This window comes from Aptenodytes forsteri, unplaced genomic scaffold, assembly GCF_000699145.1.
Source record: "Aptenodytes forsteri isolate BGI_AS27 unplaced genomic scaffold, ASM69914v1 Scaffold84, whole genome shotgun sequence".
NCBI classification, from domain to species: Eukaryota; Metazoa; Chordata; class Aves; order Sphenisciformes; family Spheniscidae; genus Aptenodytes; species Aptenodytes forsteri.
The window spans coordinates 1,178,659-1,198,349 of record NW_008795492.1 but is presented as its reverse complement, the minus strand read 5'-3'; the positions used below and the strand labels follow the sequence as shown (position 1 = coordinate 1,198,349).

The 19,691-nt window shown below is 45.6% G+C and overlaps 1 protein-coding gene across 1 annotated transcript in view; it reads right to left on the bottom strand.

The window, feature by feature from the left end:
- The window catches only part of SYT17 (synaptotagmin 17), a 37,593-nt gene extending 18,317 nt beyond the window's left edge, over nt 1-19,276 (bottom strand). Inside the window, exons 1-5 of the mRNA XM_009281688.1 lie at nt 19,021-19,276; nt 17,268-17,290; nt 15,721-15,869; nt 10,201-10,349; nt 9,154-9,773 (exon numbers count right to left, since the gene is read on the bottom strand). Of these exons, the coding sequence (XP_009279963.1) occupies nt 9,154-9,773; nt 10,201-10,349; nt 15,721-15,869; nt 17,268-17,290; nt 19,021-19,276 (1,197 nt within the window). The remainder of the gene's footprint in view (nt 1-9,153; nt 9,774-10,200; nt 10,350-15,720; nt 15,870-17,267; nt 17,291-19,020) is intronic.
- Nucleotides 19,277-19,691: the final 415 nt, after the last annotated feature.

Below are 19,691 nucleotides of genomic sequence, written 5' to 3'. Positions count from 1 at the left end.
TGCCCAATTTCACGTCAAAGGTCTCTGCGTTTCAGGAGCTGGCAAAGCAACCCCTCTGTGTTTAACCCCACACATTTAATGAGCAAAGGACGAGGGAAGCACCACGTGGGGAGCAGGATGAAGGCTGCAAGAACAGCAGCATCCTGACTCAGTCCCTGGGTGAAAAGCGTGCATCTACATCACAGATCCTAAGGCAAACCCACATGCCTTCCTCGCACACTCTGCTGCCTCAGGAGCCAGCTCCAGAGCCAACCTGGCAGCATTCACCCCACGCTAGCCCACCTTCTGCCTGACCTTCCCCACAGCCCCTCTCCCCTATGAGAAAAACCATCTGATTTCTTGCCCCAAACTCCTTTTGTCACAGCATCTCTTGGGTCACATTATGTGGCAGTATATGACTACACAGCACACACACTCATGTTCACCACGTGCATTTTCTTCCGTTGCCGCAGTATTTTTGCTTCACCGAGCTGTCAACCTTTGCCAACTCCCATATCACAGTTCTGTTCAATATATGACATTTTAAGTTCCTTCCATCAGAAAGCCATTCCCCAACACAAACCTGGCCCAATATGCACATGAAGCTCACGACTTTTGCGAGGTCAAGCCATACCTACATACGCTGTTGTGCCCAATGGCTGCACAACGTAAGGATCTAAGAGAGTCTCACATCCAAGGTGACTGAACCGTCATCTATCTAATTTAAACTATCATCTTTGGTTTGATTTTCCCCAAAACCACTCCTCTCGGTTCTGTGGCTGGAACAGCCTGAAGACGTGTTTATCATTGAGAACAGTCAGTGACTTCTAAATCTATTACCAGGACAGTAACGAAGCATCGCAGCGCCCACAACGCCACCCACAACAGGATCCACCTGAGGCACTCCTCGACCCCAGCTCATTTTTTATAACATATCAACAACATTTTTAACATATCCAGTCCTACTTCCACTTGCATTCACCAACGTGTCGGGTTTCATGCAGGCTTTAATACCTAGAAATTCAAGTACATTTGGACAGCACAAATTAGGAAACTAATTAGTGATGTTATTACCTGCCAGGAAGAGACAATCAAACAGCTCCAGCTGCAAATACCAAACTTCTGGCACAGCCAGAAGGCAGGCTGGCACTGGGCAGGGACGTAGGACCTTTCAAGTCATCTCAAGCTTAGAGTGCTGAAAATGCACATTAAGATTTGCAGCAATTACTTCTGGATTCGTCCATTGGTGGAACCTGTTGACCTTATCCAAGACCTGCAGGAACTAAGGGGCTTCCCTGGGTCAGGGAGGAGCGGTGAAGCTCAGCAAAGGGAAGGTAGATGTCCACGCTTCTGACACGTTTACATTTACGCTCCATTTTAAAAAAATGGCCCCATGTTGTACGCTGACAATATCAGACTGGGTAACACCCACCAAGGCACAGGCAGGAGACTCAGGCATCTACCCCCACCTGAACCCTCCCCAACACTGTGTCCCATAACCCCTGCAGAGGTTATGAAAGGAGCCACTATAACATAACCATCACACTGCTGCCTAACCCACAAGCCTTCAATAGGTAAAGGTAAAGCTAAATCCCTGATTTTCCATAGGACCTAACCTAACAGGGATATTGGCACCTCTAGAAAAATCTTTTTGACTATCTGGGCTTAAATTTGAGTGAGATACAAAATGCTATACTCTGTAAGTGTGATCCACTGAAGTCAGAAGACAGACTACCACCAGCTTTAATGAGTCTCAGATCAGGCCTAATTTCCCAAATCTCAATAGCACCTTCTGCCCCTTCATGCTTGGCAAGCGTGCCCAGAATTCTGTTAATTATTTTAAGGGAAGGAACATACAATCCAACCCACAGAGGCCATGGCAGGATGGGCGTGCTCAAAGCCAGCAAGAAAGCAGCAGCTTCCTTGTAGGCAGAGCACCAGCAGTGTCTGCAGCGATAACAAAAGGTGTTTTCAGAAGGAAACCCGGATCCCTGGATAGCTCACCTCTCTGTACAAGTGACTCAGCCTTTTCGAGGCACTTAACTCAAGTAGTGAACTGCCTCTGATCTTATAAATGCATTATTTCTAGCTTAGCCGCAAGGATCTAGGAAACATGCTTCAAATCCTGCCACAGTGCCTGAGGGGACGTCAAGCACTCGAGAAAACAAATCAGTGGCCAGCAGCCACCACACGTTCCTCCCCAGCATGTTGGACCGGCACTGCCTCCACCGTGTCGTGCTGCACCACGCTCGCTAGCTTTCTCCTGTTCTTTGGTCATCTGTCATCATTAGCAAACAAGCAAGGAATTAACAGGTTGCTCCAAGAAGCCCAAGGTACAAGGCATACCTCCTCAGGTTTTGGTTCCCCGTGCTTTCCCCGACAAGCTCACACCATGGCATACCTTTGCTGATGTGACAGTCTTGCTAATAAGACATGTTGGTGGCACAGTTTGTGTCAGAGATGAAGATGCAGAGAGAGCTGTGGCTTAATGGACTCGCTGGCTCAGCGGGCAAAATGGATGTAACTGGGGAGCACAGTGAGGTCCACTGCGAGATGGAGAAACAGGACCCTTCATGTTAGGATCAGGCAGGAGACTCAGCTCAGGGAGGGATGAGTGGCCACAGAGGTCTCAGGTGGCTCATGGGGCCATAGGAGCTGCCCAGGGTGCTCCTCCAGCCCACAGACCCACTGAGCTCACCTGCACCTTGGAAACACTCTGTGTTGCCATAACCATTGACCCCCATGCCCATCACCTTGTTTATAGGCATCTTTATCAGCAACGGTGTTAAGACACGTCTTGCTGGGAGACTGCAGGCACAGAAGCGTGGCTTTTGTTTTGTCACACATTGGAGCCTCCCCAAACCTCAGACTCGCATAGCGGCTGAGCAGAGGAGAGGGATGCTTATGCATGAGAGGTGTCATCAGCACATTGTTCACCATAGGGAAAGGAAGTGCCTGAATTTTATTTTTCCTAGGTCTTTTTGTCAGGAAACTAAAATGCTGTTGGTGTCGCCTTGAATATTTTGCTCACAGAACGCAGTGTGCGGAGGTGCCCCTCAGGCACCACCATGCAAAGGCATCATTTTAGTTGCCATTATTATGCTGATGACGCGCTGATTTGTGCCAAGATCCCAGATGACCCTGGAAAAGCAATTTCCTGTTTGATGAGGTGCCGGAGTGACACCAAGTCTGGGATGTCTGAGGCTCTCCTGAAGCTCTGATTAACATTTCACTCCTGGCTGTTCCTCTCTGCAGCTGTATTACACAGCCAGTCGTTTGGATTTGCAGCCTTGGGCTCGCCTGTGATCCAGAACCTTCTGCAGTTACCGTTTGGGTTGAACCAGACACACATAAGAAGTTTTTTTTCCTTTTCTGTCATCTCTGAAACACAAAGAGGCTACCTCAAGGGAAGAGGAGTTTTTAATTAATGCCATTTGCACATCTTGTTTGGATCAGGGCAATTCTTTCCTCACGGCCCCCCCAGACTGTTTGCTGTGCATTGCTACAACACCAGCAAAATTCTGCAGCTGAAACCCTCCCCGGTTCCCGACGGGAACCAGAGCACATTACATCAGCACAGATATCTATGCAACGCTCCTAATGAAGTTTCAGATTGATTTTCCTCCTCAAGGTTATCTGTGATGGTACCTCCAGGCACATTAGAAAACTGATGGTTTAGAACAGTTTGCTCTAACAGGCTTTCTACGGCATCCGGTGACACACAGCAATCATTTCGTGAAGGCTGAGCTATTAAGGACCTGAAAAAAAATACATACTTACCAATGGATAAGAACGACGTTACCTATGTGACAGATGCTGAGTAGACATACGGTGAAAAGAGTCACAAAACCCTTTCTAAAGTCTAACTGGCTTAGCATCAGTTTGCACGGCCATGAGAAAGTCTCTCCTGTGCAAAGACCTTTGGGCAGGTGAGGGAAGACTTCCTACGGAGAGCTCCTGCCCTTGGCCCCCACCACCCCCTCCTCTGGGCTCCTCCTCAGCAAAATAAACCCCACAGCATGCCGGTCCTCCGCAGAAAGGGTAAGGAGTGAACAGCACAGAGGGGAAGGGATGAGGTGACTGAGATGGCAGCTGGAAGCAGAAGAGATGGGTAAGGATAAAGCAGAGAAAATTATCAAGAAGAAAAAATTTCTCGGTGCTGGAGCTTTAAAGACTGGAAAAGGAAAGGGGGAAAGAAAACAGACCCCCACGTAACCAAGCCATGTTCATCATCAGTGATTCTGCATCATTCCTTTAATTAAGCAGCTGCTAAGCTTTTGGACAGCTAAAAAAAAAAAAAGGGAAGAAAAGGAAAAAACCCTGACAACACTCACTTTCATATTTAATTTCCCATGTTTGTGTCATGAACACAGACCACTGTTCCACACTGATGCACACAGCCCTGAGTTGTGTCAACTCTTTGAACCAAGTCTCTGCCTGGCCACTTTTACATCAGTCCAGTGCTTTATGCCTGTACGAGAGAGGGGTGCTGGCGTTATTTTCAATAATACGCTGTGCTGCCAAACACAAGGCATCAGCCACGTTCCCCAAGGATGGCCCCTTCTCAGGGCTGCAATGGATAAGCCAAGGAACAAGGGTGCCAAGGACGAACTTGGTACACGCACAACTGGAGGCCTCCAAGCCACTCGCCATAACCACCTGGCTGCACAGCAGATTTCAACATAACACGCAAAAGAAATGCTCCGAAATGACTCATTACCTGATTTCAAATTCCTCTCTCCCTTTTCCTTCCCAACCAAGGCACGGTAAGAACAACAGTGCAGTACTTGTTGTAGGCTTATCCCGAGATGGGAATCAAAAATTGTAGAGCTGCCGCAGGAAAGCCACTCCATTTGTGAAGCACATACCATTTTGAACGTAAGAAGCTGACAGCTCCTTAAAAATGACCGTCATTCTAGAGCACTCATAGTACAAAATTAAAAAAGCAAGTCCAATACGTACCCCCTCTACTATAAAAATGGCTTAATTTGAGGGGAGAAAGAATTTTTATGCTATTTTCCCACCACAACTAGGCAATTTTTTTTCTTTCGCAGAATGATCTCCAAGCTCTCATTACTGCTGGTCTAAAACATTTATTCCTGCCCACTCAAATCTGCCAAAAGAGAAATGAATCATATGTCAATAAAACTTGGGGTCCTGAACATGTGTTTCAGAATTAATCTTAACGGTGAAATGTGTGAATCTGAACCCAGCTACAGCAAGGCCTGCCAACTTCATTCATGGTAATTAAGCAAAGCCACACACATTTAAGGGGATATTTAAGGAGCGCAAAGTGTTCCTATGGGGACTGGACTCAAGAACTACTCCATAAGCAGCTACTGCGCTTTAGAAACATATTAATTACTCTGCAAGAAAAAGCCTCCCAGAACTACCAGGGATAAAGAATTTGGCAATACCTGCACTGACGTTTTCTACAGGGAATAGGTCCTTCTGCTTAGTTGCTGGCTCTGATGATGTACTGGACGGCAGCTCCCCTGTGCCTCTGCTTTGGACTCAATCCCACCAAGTGCTGAACACGCAATCCAAGCTGAAAAAGCACTTATGCACAGATACAGCCTTTTGCCTGAATCTTAGCATCAAGGGTTTTATTGCGCTGAGTCCTCAAGGCTGAGAGGACAGCACATTGCTCACCCATATTTGGGTTCTCTGACAACCCATTCCCGACATAACGAGCATGACAATGCTGCACAGCCCACCTCGTTACACTCAAGGTACGTTCTCAGGCTGTTAGTTAACAAGCAACTCCATGAAGTGGTAACAGAGATATTCTGCTATTAATGATGATGGGCTTTCACCCATTGAGGAGCTGTACATCCCATCTCACAGCCCTAAGGAGCTTATCCTGGTCCAGCTCGCAGTGGAGTCAATAGAGTCATCAGCTGCAGAAGCTGGACCATGCCTCAGCCTGGGAGAAACCCACCCGTCCCTGCCGACGCCACAGGCACCAACAGATTGCTGGCATCCCCCATCTTTTTTAGCAGGGCTCACTTGTGCTGGCACAGTCCTGTACTGAAGCAGTGTCCCAGCTCTGGGCTTGATGGGGCTCAGTGCGAGGGTGGGAGAAAGACTTAGCACCTGCCTTTATCAGCACACCCCATGGCAATGGCTTCCAGGTGGATACAGCAAGTGCAAAACAGATGTTCATCTTAGCTGATACCATTTAGGCCGCTTTCTCTGCTCTTCCACAGACCTTGCCCCATCCTACTCCCACTGGTATGAAGAGAAAACCTTCTCCACAGCTCCTGCCATCTGGATTCACTTTTCTCCATCTCTCCAGCTCATCATGTTTCTGTCTATAAATGCCAATAAAAAAAAAAATTCACGTATTTTGTGTCTTTCATCTTTACATATGATGTCTATGCCTGTCTCTTTTTCTCTCCTGCCTGTTACTGGTTTCCCAAGCACCTGCTTCAGCATTTTCTCCACCACGATCTTTATCACTGGGGGGGTGCTGCTGCCAGCTGCTGCTCCGTGTCAGAGCCCCGGGGCAGCCAACCCAGCCTGGAAAATTTTCATCGACTCATGATCAAAAGCGACTCAGGTTCAATCCAACAAGAAACTAATACAGGCTGTCCGTCCCTCAACTAATCAAGCAAAAAAGTGATAAGTATAAAGAAAATTGTCAACATGTCAAATCTATCATTCCACAGGCAGAATCTTCCAACTAGCAATCAAAAAAACCTCACAAATTTCTAGCACAAGCATCACTGTTATTGAAAGACATTAAAATGCAGTTTTTCAAAGTAATAAGCTTTATTGTTTTACTTCTTCCAGGACTTATTTTAACCCTTTGATCAATGCATTTAACTTAATCACTACTAAGAGAAAATACACCTTATTCAACGAACTTTAAAAATCTTATCACTGAGAAAACATGGGAAGATGATACCAAACATCGTCCCTGGATATCCTAGTACAAGTACTGTTGTTCTCTTTGCAGTTGCAGTCTGTCAGCGAGGGCCCAGCCAAAAACAACAAGGAAGTATGAAAAGACCAAAACAAGCCACTTCAGTAATCAAGGTGCGAAGGACTTTTTGCTTAAATTAAGTTTTTCCATATGATAGCAAGCAGATAAACGCAAAAGGCTTGTAAGGTTAGGCCTGCCCATTCAAAGGTAGTTTTCTCTTTTTCTCCTTCCTTTTATAAATATCAGAAATGCCAATTTCTGCATGAATAATTTATCTTGAATCCTGGTGAAGCAGACAGCACTGCTGAAAACAGCAGCAGCTTTCAATGAAACTTTGGAGGGGGAGGGAGGAAGAGCTGGCTCCAAGCTTGGCACACGAAGGCAGAGATGATCTTGTCTAATCAAGGTCTGTATTAGCTGTGGAATGAATCCGTGTTACTAATAAAGAGATACATAATACAGAGAAGTTTTTATCATGCAAAAGCGGGGGCGGGGGGGGAAGCAAGGCTGCATAGTGTAAATCACGGGAGGATAACGGGATGCAAAGAGGAGAGCTCTGTCCTCAGATACACAACGCAGAGCCTGTGATGAACCACGAATACCAAAAAGAAAAAAATTGTTGCAGACATTTGTAAATAAACATTTTTAGGGAAAAGGCCCAGGCAGTGAGGGGAGCCCAGGAATATCTGTCCTTGTTCATTTTCCTTATGAATCATTTTGTAACACAGCTGTCCCCTCACCCCCCACTGCCACTCTACTGAGCAAAGCAGATCCCACTAACATGGAGACATGTCCTACACAAAGACACACTCAGGGACCCCACGATTTTGACTTGTGCACAACTTTCAAAACTTTCCTGTTTGCACGAACAATGTTCAGGCTAATCCCGTAACACTCCTACTTCTATTACGGAAAATCTAGTGGGCTCTATTGCAGTTATCAGGGATCTTAATCTTCTCCCTTACACACTGCAGAAGGTCTGAGCAAAAGGTAAAAGTGCTCTCCAGTCCCTCTGCGCACAGAGAGAGGGCAAAGCAGAGTCAGAGACCCGGCCGCGTATAAACACTGCTCGGTAGATTTTACTTCCACAAGTGTCTGATCACAAGTTTCCACTCCAAATCAGACTCTCAGACCCACACTGTAAATCAGCAGTGAGGCCAATGATTTACTGTTCATCTTGTCCGATACCTCTGGCTATGCCACCCTTTTGTGAACACATAAAAATCAAAGAAACTGTGAACCATCCAAGTTCACGCAGGGTTTTGATTCAGCGAAGGCTCTAAAACTTAGAAATTGCAATCCCAGAGCTGGTGAGGAACTGGGAGAGGCAATCGTGTTATACCGACTTTGAGAGGTATTCCTGTCCTTAGCACAGATGCCTGAGATGACGCTCATGCCAAGCTCTTAGCTTGGTTTTTTTTACGGGGTCCTATGCCTCTAGCTATGTGGGTCATATGGCTAGTAGCAAATTTGGTAACTAACCGCCGTTCCTGGTTGCAAAGTTCAGATTTTCCCATTCAGCGGCTCTTTTCCTGGCTGGAGAGGAGGTGGCACTGACCGGGGCCCTATCCTGAGAACAGATGTGGAAGCACACAGACCCTCTACACCTTCTCCTCTCATCCCATCTGATGGCTGAATCTAGTCCAATATGCATGCTCAAACTTGCATGCATGCAACGTGCCACTTACATGAGACAAAATCTATGGCAAGTTTACATCCTTCAGGGACACGACGAAAATAAATCTACCACTACCTTGCAATTTTTTGCTCATGCATTATGCCTTAAGTCTGTAGAGATTGTGTCTTCTCTACACTTTCTTGCATCAAATTACTACTGAACTGGCACCAGTGGTTCAACTCACGTTCCCAAAGCACAGTCTTGTTAACAACCACAGGGGTGACCCAGATGGGACAGTGTCACTGCAGTGTCTGGGCATGGACGCAGGTCACTGCAGTGATCTTCCAAAAGGTGCAGGCTTCCAAAGCGGTCTTGATTTATTCTCATTAGAGTTGACACAGAATCTTTTGTCATGCCACCTCCTTTGAATATGAAAGAGGGCAGCTCCTTTACCTCACAGTATTAGCTATAAGACCAGTTAGGCCCAACATTATTTCAACCCAGCAGATGCTGTATTAACAAGATGACAATGACTAATTAGAAACTGCATTACTTGCCAACAAGCAAAGGAACTGCACACAAAAAAAAGCGAGAAAAATTGTGGCAATAATCTGATAAATTCTGTTACCTGAGAACTAGGCACAAGGGCTTTCCACCAGTGTCCGCCTTTCACAAGGTCTACATCGCTCAAGGGCATTGACACTTTGCCAATAACACAATGGCGTGAGAATTTGTCAAAATCCACTACGGTTAAAAGCAGAGTTCTTCTCTGGGCTTCTAAAAAGGGGATTTCAAATGTGTACCTCTCTTCAAACACCGGGTTCTGCGTTTTGCGTTTCACTCCAGTCTGCTTGGAGTTCTTCTGATCAGGAAGAAGGCAGATCTTCACGTAGGGGTTGGAGTGAGCCATGTCTTGCCTTGAACCATCGTAAGAAATTGGAGGAGGCAGATCTTTAGCCTCAATGACTCGCACTATTAGATAATTATGCAACAGGTCGTACTGAGTGCTAAAATGCAGCATGCCCAGCTGATACTTTGATAAGATCTCCTCATCTGTCAAGGAGTCCATATCATCACTATTCGAGTCAAGAGAGTACAGTCTTGGTTCAAATTTTCTAAAATAGTCATCTGGGGTATAGGTTTTTCGCAGGATAGTTGGCTGAACTATTTCTTTCTTAGCTCCTATTATTCCAAACTCGATAGGTTTAATGTCAATTAACGGAGAACTTGGCCTCCTCGACTCTAAACCTAAATGAGAGAAATGCACAAGTACGATTGTTAGAAACTCAGCTGAAGCCATTACAGGCGCAAGTCAACTTGTGCTTCTTTGGGTACAGCTATTCTATGTCTGTGCGATGCCCAGCACAGCAGGCTACCCAGTGGGACTTTTCACCATTACATTGCGAACAATTAATAGCACCCTTAGTTACGCCGAAGTGCAAGCTGAGCTACACTTTCCCCCCCGTCCATTTTCACCTGCAATTACCATGCATATGCTTCAGCAAGAAAAACAGGGCTGGCCCCTTCCCCTGTGTTCCTGCAGAACAGGATGAGATTTTAATCAACGTACCTTCAACTTGACTTGATTCCCTGTCTAAAAGATGACAGAGCAAGCACTACAGTTTGATTTTCTTCTCCACAAGAATTACATTATATGTTGGAAGGACGACCTTACTTGAAATCCGCCTTGTGAGGCTGTAAGTGGACCGTGATGCATCTGAAGACGACCGCCTTCTGTCAGGGGAAACATCCTGAAGAGTGGGAGGCAGCTCACTGATTGTATTATCAGAGTCTCCATCTTTGTCCTCATTTTGGCTGCTTATCCTGTTACAACGAGAGACCTTTGGGTGAGTCAACCCAGTAAAAGGAGTATATACAGAATAAAAATGCATTCTGGTCTTTTGGCTCTAATCTTGGATGCACATCCCTAGATGCTGTGGGGTATCTCCTGATCTATTTGGCAAGCAAAAAGCTGAGCAACTGACTTCAGACCCATGTAAAAAACAGATTATCTTTCTTCCTGTCTTTCAAACAGTTGTATCAGTATTAGAGCATGACACAGGCCACACGGGCACGTGTGACTCAGATCTTGATCAGAAGTATTATATTTGTCTTTAAGAAAAAAAAAAGGGGAAAAAAAAACCCCACAAACCACAAAACCCAAACAGTAGCTTATTGCTGTAAATTCACAGCTACACTTTGGAAGCACAGCCTTCACTAGGAATGAACCAGCATGGGAAACCACCACACTCAAGACATCTCAAACCTATCACACACCTCTCTCAGTAAAATACTGCTTTGCAGGTACACCACTAAGGTTTCAAAACTCGATCTTATAAATACAATTAATTCACAGCTATTTATTGACATGCCTTTTAAAATAATTGGCTGCTTTTTATCCACTTCCTTAAAGCAGAGGTGATTCTCACAAGATAGTAATTTTACTGCCCAGGGGTCTCGGTGGGAGAAGGAAAGTTGGCAGGACCTAAATAACAAAGCAAGTTGCAGTGAGAGCTGTAGCATCTTTGAGAAGACTCAACAGAAGACTGGCATCAAAGGAGTCCACGTGTAATTCCCATTTCAGTTTATATGTATACACACACACATGTTTTTTTCATATAAAACAACATTCTGGTTAAAAACCTCAACATGTCACAGCTGCAGTGGCTCACAAAAGCAGTCAGGACCTCCCAACCTTGACTGAAAGCAGCGCAAGAGCAGACAGTAACAAGTAGAGGAGATAAAGTCTCCAACTGCATGTTCAGAGGGGAGCAGCTGGCAGACACCTGCCGATGGAAATAAAATCACACAATGGTATGTGATGTGTGGTGCATCATGCAAAATAAGCCTTTTGGTTAATCCATGAGACAGAGTACAGAGTATTCCAAAAAACAGCAGCAGATCACAAGGAAAGCATCAGCTTGAAATGAGCAAATCAAAGAGGAATACCGTGTGAGTTTTGCTCCCGATTCACCCTTTCTACGTGCATGGCTCGGTTGGGTATAAACAAAATATGTTGAATCATTTGCTTTAGTAACCAATGACTGGATTAGAGCAATAAATATATTCTGCAAAAAGTAGTAAACTCACAGAAAAGGCCCCCCAAATATAAAATAGATTTAAACTGGAATTTCTTATCCAAATTCACAAAGTTCACAGCAGGATCCATGCAAATCTCACCAACCCAGAGTCAGACAACTCATCCACATTAAAAAAAAGTCTGCTAATAATCAAAACCAAACCCTATGCTGAAAGAGGCGTACAATATTTGCACAACTCTGCAGCCCATTAAAGGCAGTCCAAATCATGCAGTTTGACATATAATCAGTACATGGAACACAAATAGCTTTTTTGTCCCTAAATGCGGGTCTACACAATCATAGGTAGCATTTGGATATACTTGTGTTTGAGAAGCAAATGCACAGAATGAGGAGAAGGCAGGGTGAAAAGGGAATCAGGAAGAGAGGCATTAAGGATGTTCTACAGCGGGTAAACGTAATAGTGAGTTAATAACATACAGATGACCTTTAGTAAGGAAATTGCTACTGAGCCACAATAATTTTTCCTCAAATAAAGTTTGGCCCTGGTTAAAGCAGCTCTGTTTCTGTTTAAACTGAACCTTTGGGAAGAGGAGTCGCGTCCTGATTTCAACTCAGTCTCACAGACCGTGCACCGTTTATCTTTGGGGTTTATGTAGAATATTCCACAACAGGCAGCGCCGACATACACCCTCGCTCCCAGCCCATTTCTGCAAAGACCAGGATGCAAGCGCTCCTCATGAAATAACAAGAAGCTACCATGCATTCAGGTCAATACAATTAGACTCACTTCAGTAAGAATTTTTTTTTCTAAGTTGCCACTGTAAAAAATTCAGAAAGTGAGAAAAATCAACAGGCTCCCAAGAGGAAGGGCTTAAACTTGCAGCTTTAATGTCCCCTCCTGAATTTCCAGGACAACGAGGTGTCTCAGAGCTGCCAAACGGAAAACCTACAGGCAAAAAATAAAGGATGGATTATTAAGCACGGGCGTTCAGATGTTTGCTAGTAGGCCAATGAAGACCGTAAAAGCAGTTTTCCCCTGGGGACTAGGAGGGGAGGTAATGAAGGAGCAAATTGCATTCTGCATTACACCAGTGTCCTGGGCCCACGAAGAAGTGCCAAGATGGAAAGATCTCAGCTGAAAACCTAGATCTATTTTTAAAACACTTTCAGGCTGTGAGCAGGGAATACAATCAATTGATTTGTTCCCAAATTCAATGCACGCATCTAAATGCAGAATATGGTGGTGTCAAATCCATCTCCCATTTTAGGGGTTTCCACTGAACCCAAAAGCCCCCTTTTCAAAAATAAAAGAAAAAAAGAAAAGGATGAGGGGTCAATTGGCATACACAGATCTCTGAGCACTTAAAAACATACCCATTAAACACCTTATTCTGAGACCAATTCCAAACCCTTACTCTGCTCACACATCTAACTCCAGACATTGTTTCCTACCTCCAGAAACGCAAACGGAGCTTTAAGAGTATAAGATCAACATAGTGAAAATAGAAATCTTCTTTGGCTTCTGAATTCTGAGCCAGCAAAGGCTGCGTGGGATCGTTTCCACCTTAAACCTGCACACACAAAAAGCGTGGCCCTCCTATTGATCAGCAAACAAAATACACCGTTTCTGCCTCCTGCCTCTTACTCTCCTTTCCTCTTCGTCTTCCAGACTCTTGTTCCTCTACAGGCTCATTTTCTTGCCGTCTCCTCTCAATCACATCCCCTCAGCTGCCTTCCCTCTCCGTATCTCCCCTGCTCTCTTTGCCCTCCTCACTCAACTCATTTCTGGGTTCCCTCACCATTTTCCAACAAAGTCACCCTGGAAGCTTAAAGCATCGCCATCTTCCCTGGCACCACCCTGGGTCCATCCCAGCTCAAGAAGAGGAGCCAACAGCCTTTTCAAGCAAGCAAAGCCTGATCTCCAGCTTCCACATCAACGTGTGTTAACAGGTGTCCTTAGAGACCACAGGACTTGCAACAGTGCCAGAGGAGGTGGTGACTTCAGTGATCCTAAGGCACGGCAGCATCCATGCCTCCTCGCAAAGCAAAGCTACTTCTCTCATGTGTCCTCTTCTTGGATACCTGCCGCCCCTCTTGGGCATTACCTCTTGGAACTCGCCTTCTCTCAGCACTAGAGCAGAACAGGGAGACCCTAACTGCACCAGATCGCCTGAAGCTGGAAGGAAGGATGGATACGTACCTAGGCTGGGGTCCCAGGGACCCTACCCAGGGCTGCTAGCATGAGTAGGTGCAGCATAAAGCACAACATGGTTGAAGAACCAAGCTTTTTTTTTTTTTTCAGACCGCATTGTCTTCTGCTTATGGCCATTCCAATAAGTTAATCGTAAAGGCTTTCAGCTGGAGCAGGACTGGGGGAAAACAACACAGGCTGGAGAGAGCATTTTATGAGTCCAAAGGTCTCCATGTTCTCTGCCTGTGGCAAAGTCCAGCTCATCTGCAAAGTCACCATACACCTGAGTTTTGAGATCAAAAGAAGAACAGAGCTTCAACACTTACAATGCCCCTTTAGCCAGACAGATGGATCCAGCAGTCAAAAACTACACCATGGGACAATCACCCCACACCCCAAATACACATGATGTCCCTTCTGCTCCTCAGCACACCAGAGAAACTCCGAAGCATCCCCTCACAACAAGTCTAGCTACTTGTTCCCAAGTCTGTAATTGTTCCTGCAGCAATCTTCCTATGTCCAATACTGCAACCTCATCACTGTGTTCTCCTGTGTGCAATGCCTTCCTATTTATCATCGATCTTGTTTCCATTTCCCATTAATTGCAGGTGAATCAATTTCTAGGCATATATCAGACTTAAATATGCTGCTCCACATTTAAAAACCACTCTAACACATCTTGAACATCTCTATTTTTATTGCTTCAGTATTAATTACCATCCTATTCTACCTGGATTCCAAAGAGTATATAGACAAATCTGCGATTTAAACATGAGACAATTTATTTCATGCATTACCAAGACATGGACCTTCCAGACCTGACACAGAATAACAGTAGGTACTCACAGGAGTAGATAAAATTAACTGAATGTCTCAGTGCCTAGGTACCAACTTCTGAGCATCATATGAGGCACTAAATAGGCATCTCTTGTGCCACAGCTTCTGGACACACCGAAGCTGTGTCCATCAAACGATCTGCTCTCACAGAAGACAGCCCAGCCCAGCCGACAGAGCAAACACTAAAAGACAGGAGACCTCTGCTCCCTTCTTGGTTTCAGTAATGCCTCCACGGGGTCACCTCTGCTGCAGATTCCCAAATGAGAGGGATTAAAACAGGGAAGTCTTCACTGACTTTCTTTGTAAGAGATTTGCAAAAACACTAATCAAAGCGCCAGATAAAACCCGGCATTGCCGCTGTTGTTCTTTAATGATTCAAGAGGAAATCTTAAAGAGCACTAAGATGATGCAGGAGATCAAGTCTTGCTAAATGAAACTTTAGATGAATTTCCCCTTTAAAGCACGCAAGCGGTAGGCCTTTCATCTGCCTATATGATAACCACCTTTACGCTAGGATAAGAAAATGTTTCAAAACAACCTCATCAGCATTTCAGCTAAGTTGAAGTGCTCCAAAGGGCTGGTCCATTTGAAGAGGAAATAGGACTGAAGATGAAAAGCATCTTTAGAAAAGGGTGCACAGCTAAACCACTTATCAGCTTGCTATGCTAGCTTACAAAATAGCTTCTGTCTTACTCATCAGAAAAGCGTTTTACAAAGACTAACCTTACTATTTGAGCTAACAGGGCTGCCCTTTTTCACCTTGTCGTTGAGTAGCCTACGTTCCCACCCTCAGCAGGAGGTTTGTCCTTTCTACGTGGTGTCCTCTGAATGTCCTATCGCCATTTCATATCAATACTCTCATCACAGCTGAAGAGTCCTACTCCTCAGTTAAAGCTATGAAATTGTGCATCTAAATGATGCACAATTTGAGTGGCTAAACATTGGAACAGGCTGCCCAGGGAAGTGGTTGAGTCCCCATCCCTGAAGTATTTAAAAGACGTGTAGATGAGGCGCTTAGGGACATGGTTTAGTGGGCATGGTGGTGTTGGGTCGACGGTTGGACTTGATGATCTTAGAGGTCTTTTCCAACCTTAATGATTCTATGATTCTATGATTCTAAACTTACAGCCAGGCTGGAGTTTGAGCAGGAAAAGGTCCCAGGATTTCAACTTCATCTTCATTTGTTTGACAACAGCTACAGTCGAAACACTTCTGACAACAATTTCTACAAGTCCACCGGCACAGCAAGAGATCCGAGATTCTAGCGAGCAGACCCTGAAGCCATTGGAAACCAAAGTACAAGATTACAACCCATCAATAGCTATTGAGAAATAACATTCAGCTGTATTTATGTTTGTGTTTCTGCAACAGAACATTAAGAACTATATTTATTCCATCTATATCAACAGACAAGTGCTACGCAGTTACCAGCCCAACTTCACTGATGCCATAACAAGGCAGGAAAATAAGCATTCGCTGCAGGTATTTTCCCTCTAGTAGCGATGTACTATTATGTAGGTTGGCAAGAGGGTGATTTACAAAAGACTATGGCATAGCAATATGCTAGAGTGGAAACATGCTTATACTTTCACACACATCAACAAACTAATAGATTGGGAAATGTACAACAGAAGGAATTAAAAACAGAAGGTAAGTGAAAGCTCCAATTTAATCCATCAAGGGTCTATTTAATTTGAAAATCTTAACACAGCAACGTGAACACATTTCGTCCCTGTAGACGTATCAGCACGTAATATTTGTATGATTTATACACATAACAGCATTACAACCCGACAAACTTGCCACTAAAATGGATTAGCAAAAGCACGCTATCCACATGCCTCCCCTCTGCTATGATGATTAATTTAATGAAGAATCTTCAATGATTTTTTTTCTTTAAAGAAGTTACTTGACCCAGAAAAGTATTTCATTTCTTAGGTTTCCATGGTGGCACTGGCAGCATCACCTGTAACAGCGCTCCTCTGCTGTTACAACCACGGGGTGCGAGCACCCCATCGGAGGGGCAACAGGCTGCTGCCCCATTTCCATGCCATCCCTACGGCCTTCCCTCCACTTCAAAGCTCTGCTTGCTTCAAGAGGAGCAGAAAGCCAAACCTTAGCCCGTTTCCCACCCACGCCAGCTCCAACTTCTGCAGTTTGTAAGAAGGCTCATTAAGCTGCACAAGGGCACTGCTAATAAAGGGCATCACTCTGTAGTAATGGGGGGGGAGAGGCACGCAGCTGCCAAGAGCACAGCACGTGCACATCCAGGGTCGAATCGCTTTACAATTGTATGTGACCTTGAAATGTTCCTAAGAAGCTGAAGAAATAAAGCATGTGAGAATTTCTCCATAGATACCCCCCCCAAAATACTTGAAACATTTGCAGTATTCACGAGTGTGCAAATACAAAGGCACTATCTGAGGAACGTTTCCTCTGAGGAACGCAGATCTGCAGAGGAGACTCCACCAGAACATTTCTTTTTGCTCCAGTAAAACACAGAGTTTTTTCCATAAACAAAATCTGAACATTGAAGAAAAAAAAAATTACCAGCCCAAAATGTGGTGCATTACTTATATCTAGGACATCAGTAAAGAGTCAGAAAATACGAGACAATCCCCTCAGGATGGAGCGAGGAGACAGAGCGGAGAGTGAATCATCAGATTAACTCACCTCATTTATTGGTTCCAACTGTCCTTTTAGACATCCAGGATGAAGCAAGGGGAACAAAATGAAAAAGACAAAAACAGGTTAGCAATGCTCAAATAACTTTAAATTTTCTGCCATGACATGTCCCGGCCTGGGATGAGCTTGGATTTCTGGCAAGACAGTACTTTGAAAATGTTAGAGGAAGGAGAGGCCTCCTGACCAGGCATCAGCTTCTGCTGCTTCCAGTCCCTCCCCACCAAGCTCCCTCTGCTCCTCCTTCCCCAGGAGCGGAATTCCCAAACCATCCTGGAGCATGAAAATCCTGCTCATTGCCCCTTGCTAACAGGGTATCACGTGCAACCACTTATTTTCTTTTCTTTAATAACCCGTCTCTAATTGCAGCAACTACTTGCTGCTGACAGCAAACCATATCCAAATTTTCCAGTTAGATGCCACAGTGGAAAAAAAGACTTTCCTCCAGATTCAGCCCACATAAAAGCAGTTTCAATGCCAACTCATTAAAAGCAACATTTCTCAGAAGGGGCACAGACTCAGAATACTCTCCATTATGTTCACATCACTTGAGGTAGCTGGGCACCTTCAGTCTCATCCTCAGATGTGACTTGAAGAACACAAAAAAATAGAAGTTAAGTGCTTAAAACTTGAGTCATGCACTCCAGATCGAAAAATCTGCACTGCAGCCACTTCCCCCAAGTCACGGAGAAAATCTACAGCAGAGGAATAATCATCGCAAGCCAGTGTTTTATTCACAAAGCCACCCTTGGAACATTATACTTGACCCACTTCATTGATAACTGGAGACTTAGTAGCATTTCAGATGCCTGCTGAAATGTCTTTCTTATCACTTTCTGTCTAATGTCTAAGAGTTTCCTAATTGTCCCGGCTGTCTTTCTATAAAGAGAATCCCTGGGAAAAAAAAAACCAAAACCAAAAAACCGACACAAAAAACACACAACAAAAACACCCACACAACCCCCCCACACCCCTTCTCTACTCTTCCACATGTAGAAATTGGTTTCTAGCTTTATGCTCATGACAGGGACAAGAGCAGCCTTTTATAAAGGAGCTGGGATGCAGAAGTTGCCTTTAGTTCCAAGAACTCTCCCATGGACCACGTTCCAGCCCAAGCCTCCCTTTTAAACTTCTCGGAAACCAGTGCTCGGTGAAAAGGCCACCACTTGTTTGAAACACAAGTTAGGAGACTGGAAATGCTGCAGTGCGATGTAACAAGACAGTGATTACCAGATATCTATGGACCAACTGTTTCAAGAAAATCCTAAATGGTTTAAAGGGCTTTATCATTCCTTATTATTGCAAAGTTGCAGCCAAACCACGGCAGCCAAAGCCACAGTGGTTTAGCAAAGCTGCAAGAAGAATATTTAAATTTCTCTAAAACGAAGCAGCTGGAGCCGTGCCACACGATCGAACGCTGTAGCACGTGCTGTGCAAAGGAAGTGGCATTTCCGAATGGCCCGCAGGGACGCATGGTAGGCTTGTGTCAAACAGCCCTCCTGGCTACCATCAGCCACCGGTGATGTGAAACCACTCCTGTGTGCCACCAGCCCCAAGAGCACACACAGCACCATAAAAAAGTGCCTCTGTGACCACCCACAAATCTCCGCCAGGAAATGGGAGGACAGAAATGAGAACTAAATATTACAGTGCAGAAGAGGTAAACAAGTAACCAGTGCCATATAGGGATTAAATGCAGGGACCTATGAAAGGAGAGCAAACACGACCAGCTGTGTGCATCCACCTCGCTCACACCACGCAGGAGGGTCGGGGCTGGGGAAGGGCAGAGGTTTAGAGAAGGATGCAACAGCCAACAGGCGCTGGGCGATCCCAGGGAGCAAAGCTGCTGCAACGCACTCATCAACCCCAGGAGAAGGGCGAGACACCGTCATGCCCTGCCATGTCGTCCCAAGCCGGATGAGCAGAGGACAACGCGGCTGGGAACCCCCAGCCACGAGCGAACCCTTGCCAAGGGCCGACTGCGGCTGTCCCAGGCACATCCCCTCGCCTGGAGTCAGGTGCAAGGCAGGGCTACATCTCCGCTTCACACCTTGCTGCAGGAGCCCAGCACCCCAGTCTGCCGAGGCCCACGGGAAGGGTCGCCTACTCCAAAGCAGCACAGCCACCTGTCACAAACAGGTCAAGGGACCAGCTACAACTACCTGCCATGGCAGTGTCGCCAGGGATGCTGCAGCAGGGTGGGGTCTCCACTGGTGATGGACCGTGTTGTGCCCCTGCAGTTACACCCCCAGGGAAGGCTCACAAGCCCCACCACAGCGGATGCCGCAGCCTAGGGACAGTGGGGTCCCCCCAGCCACACACCCGTGGGTGGCCTCCCACCACCCCAATCTGACCCAGTGTCCCCACTGCCCTCGTCCCCACCCAGGTACCCCCTCCTCGCACACGGGGGTCCCG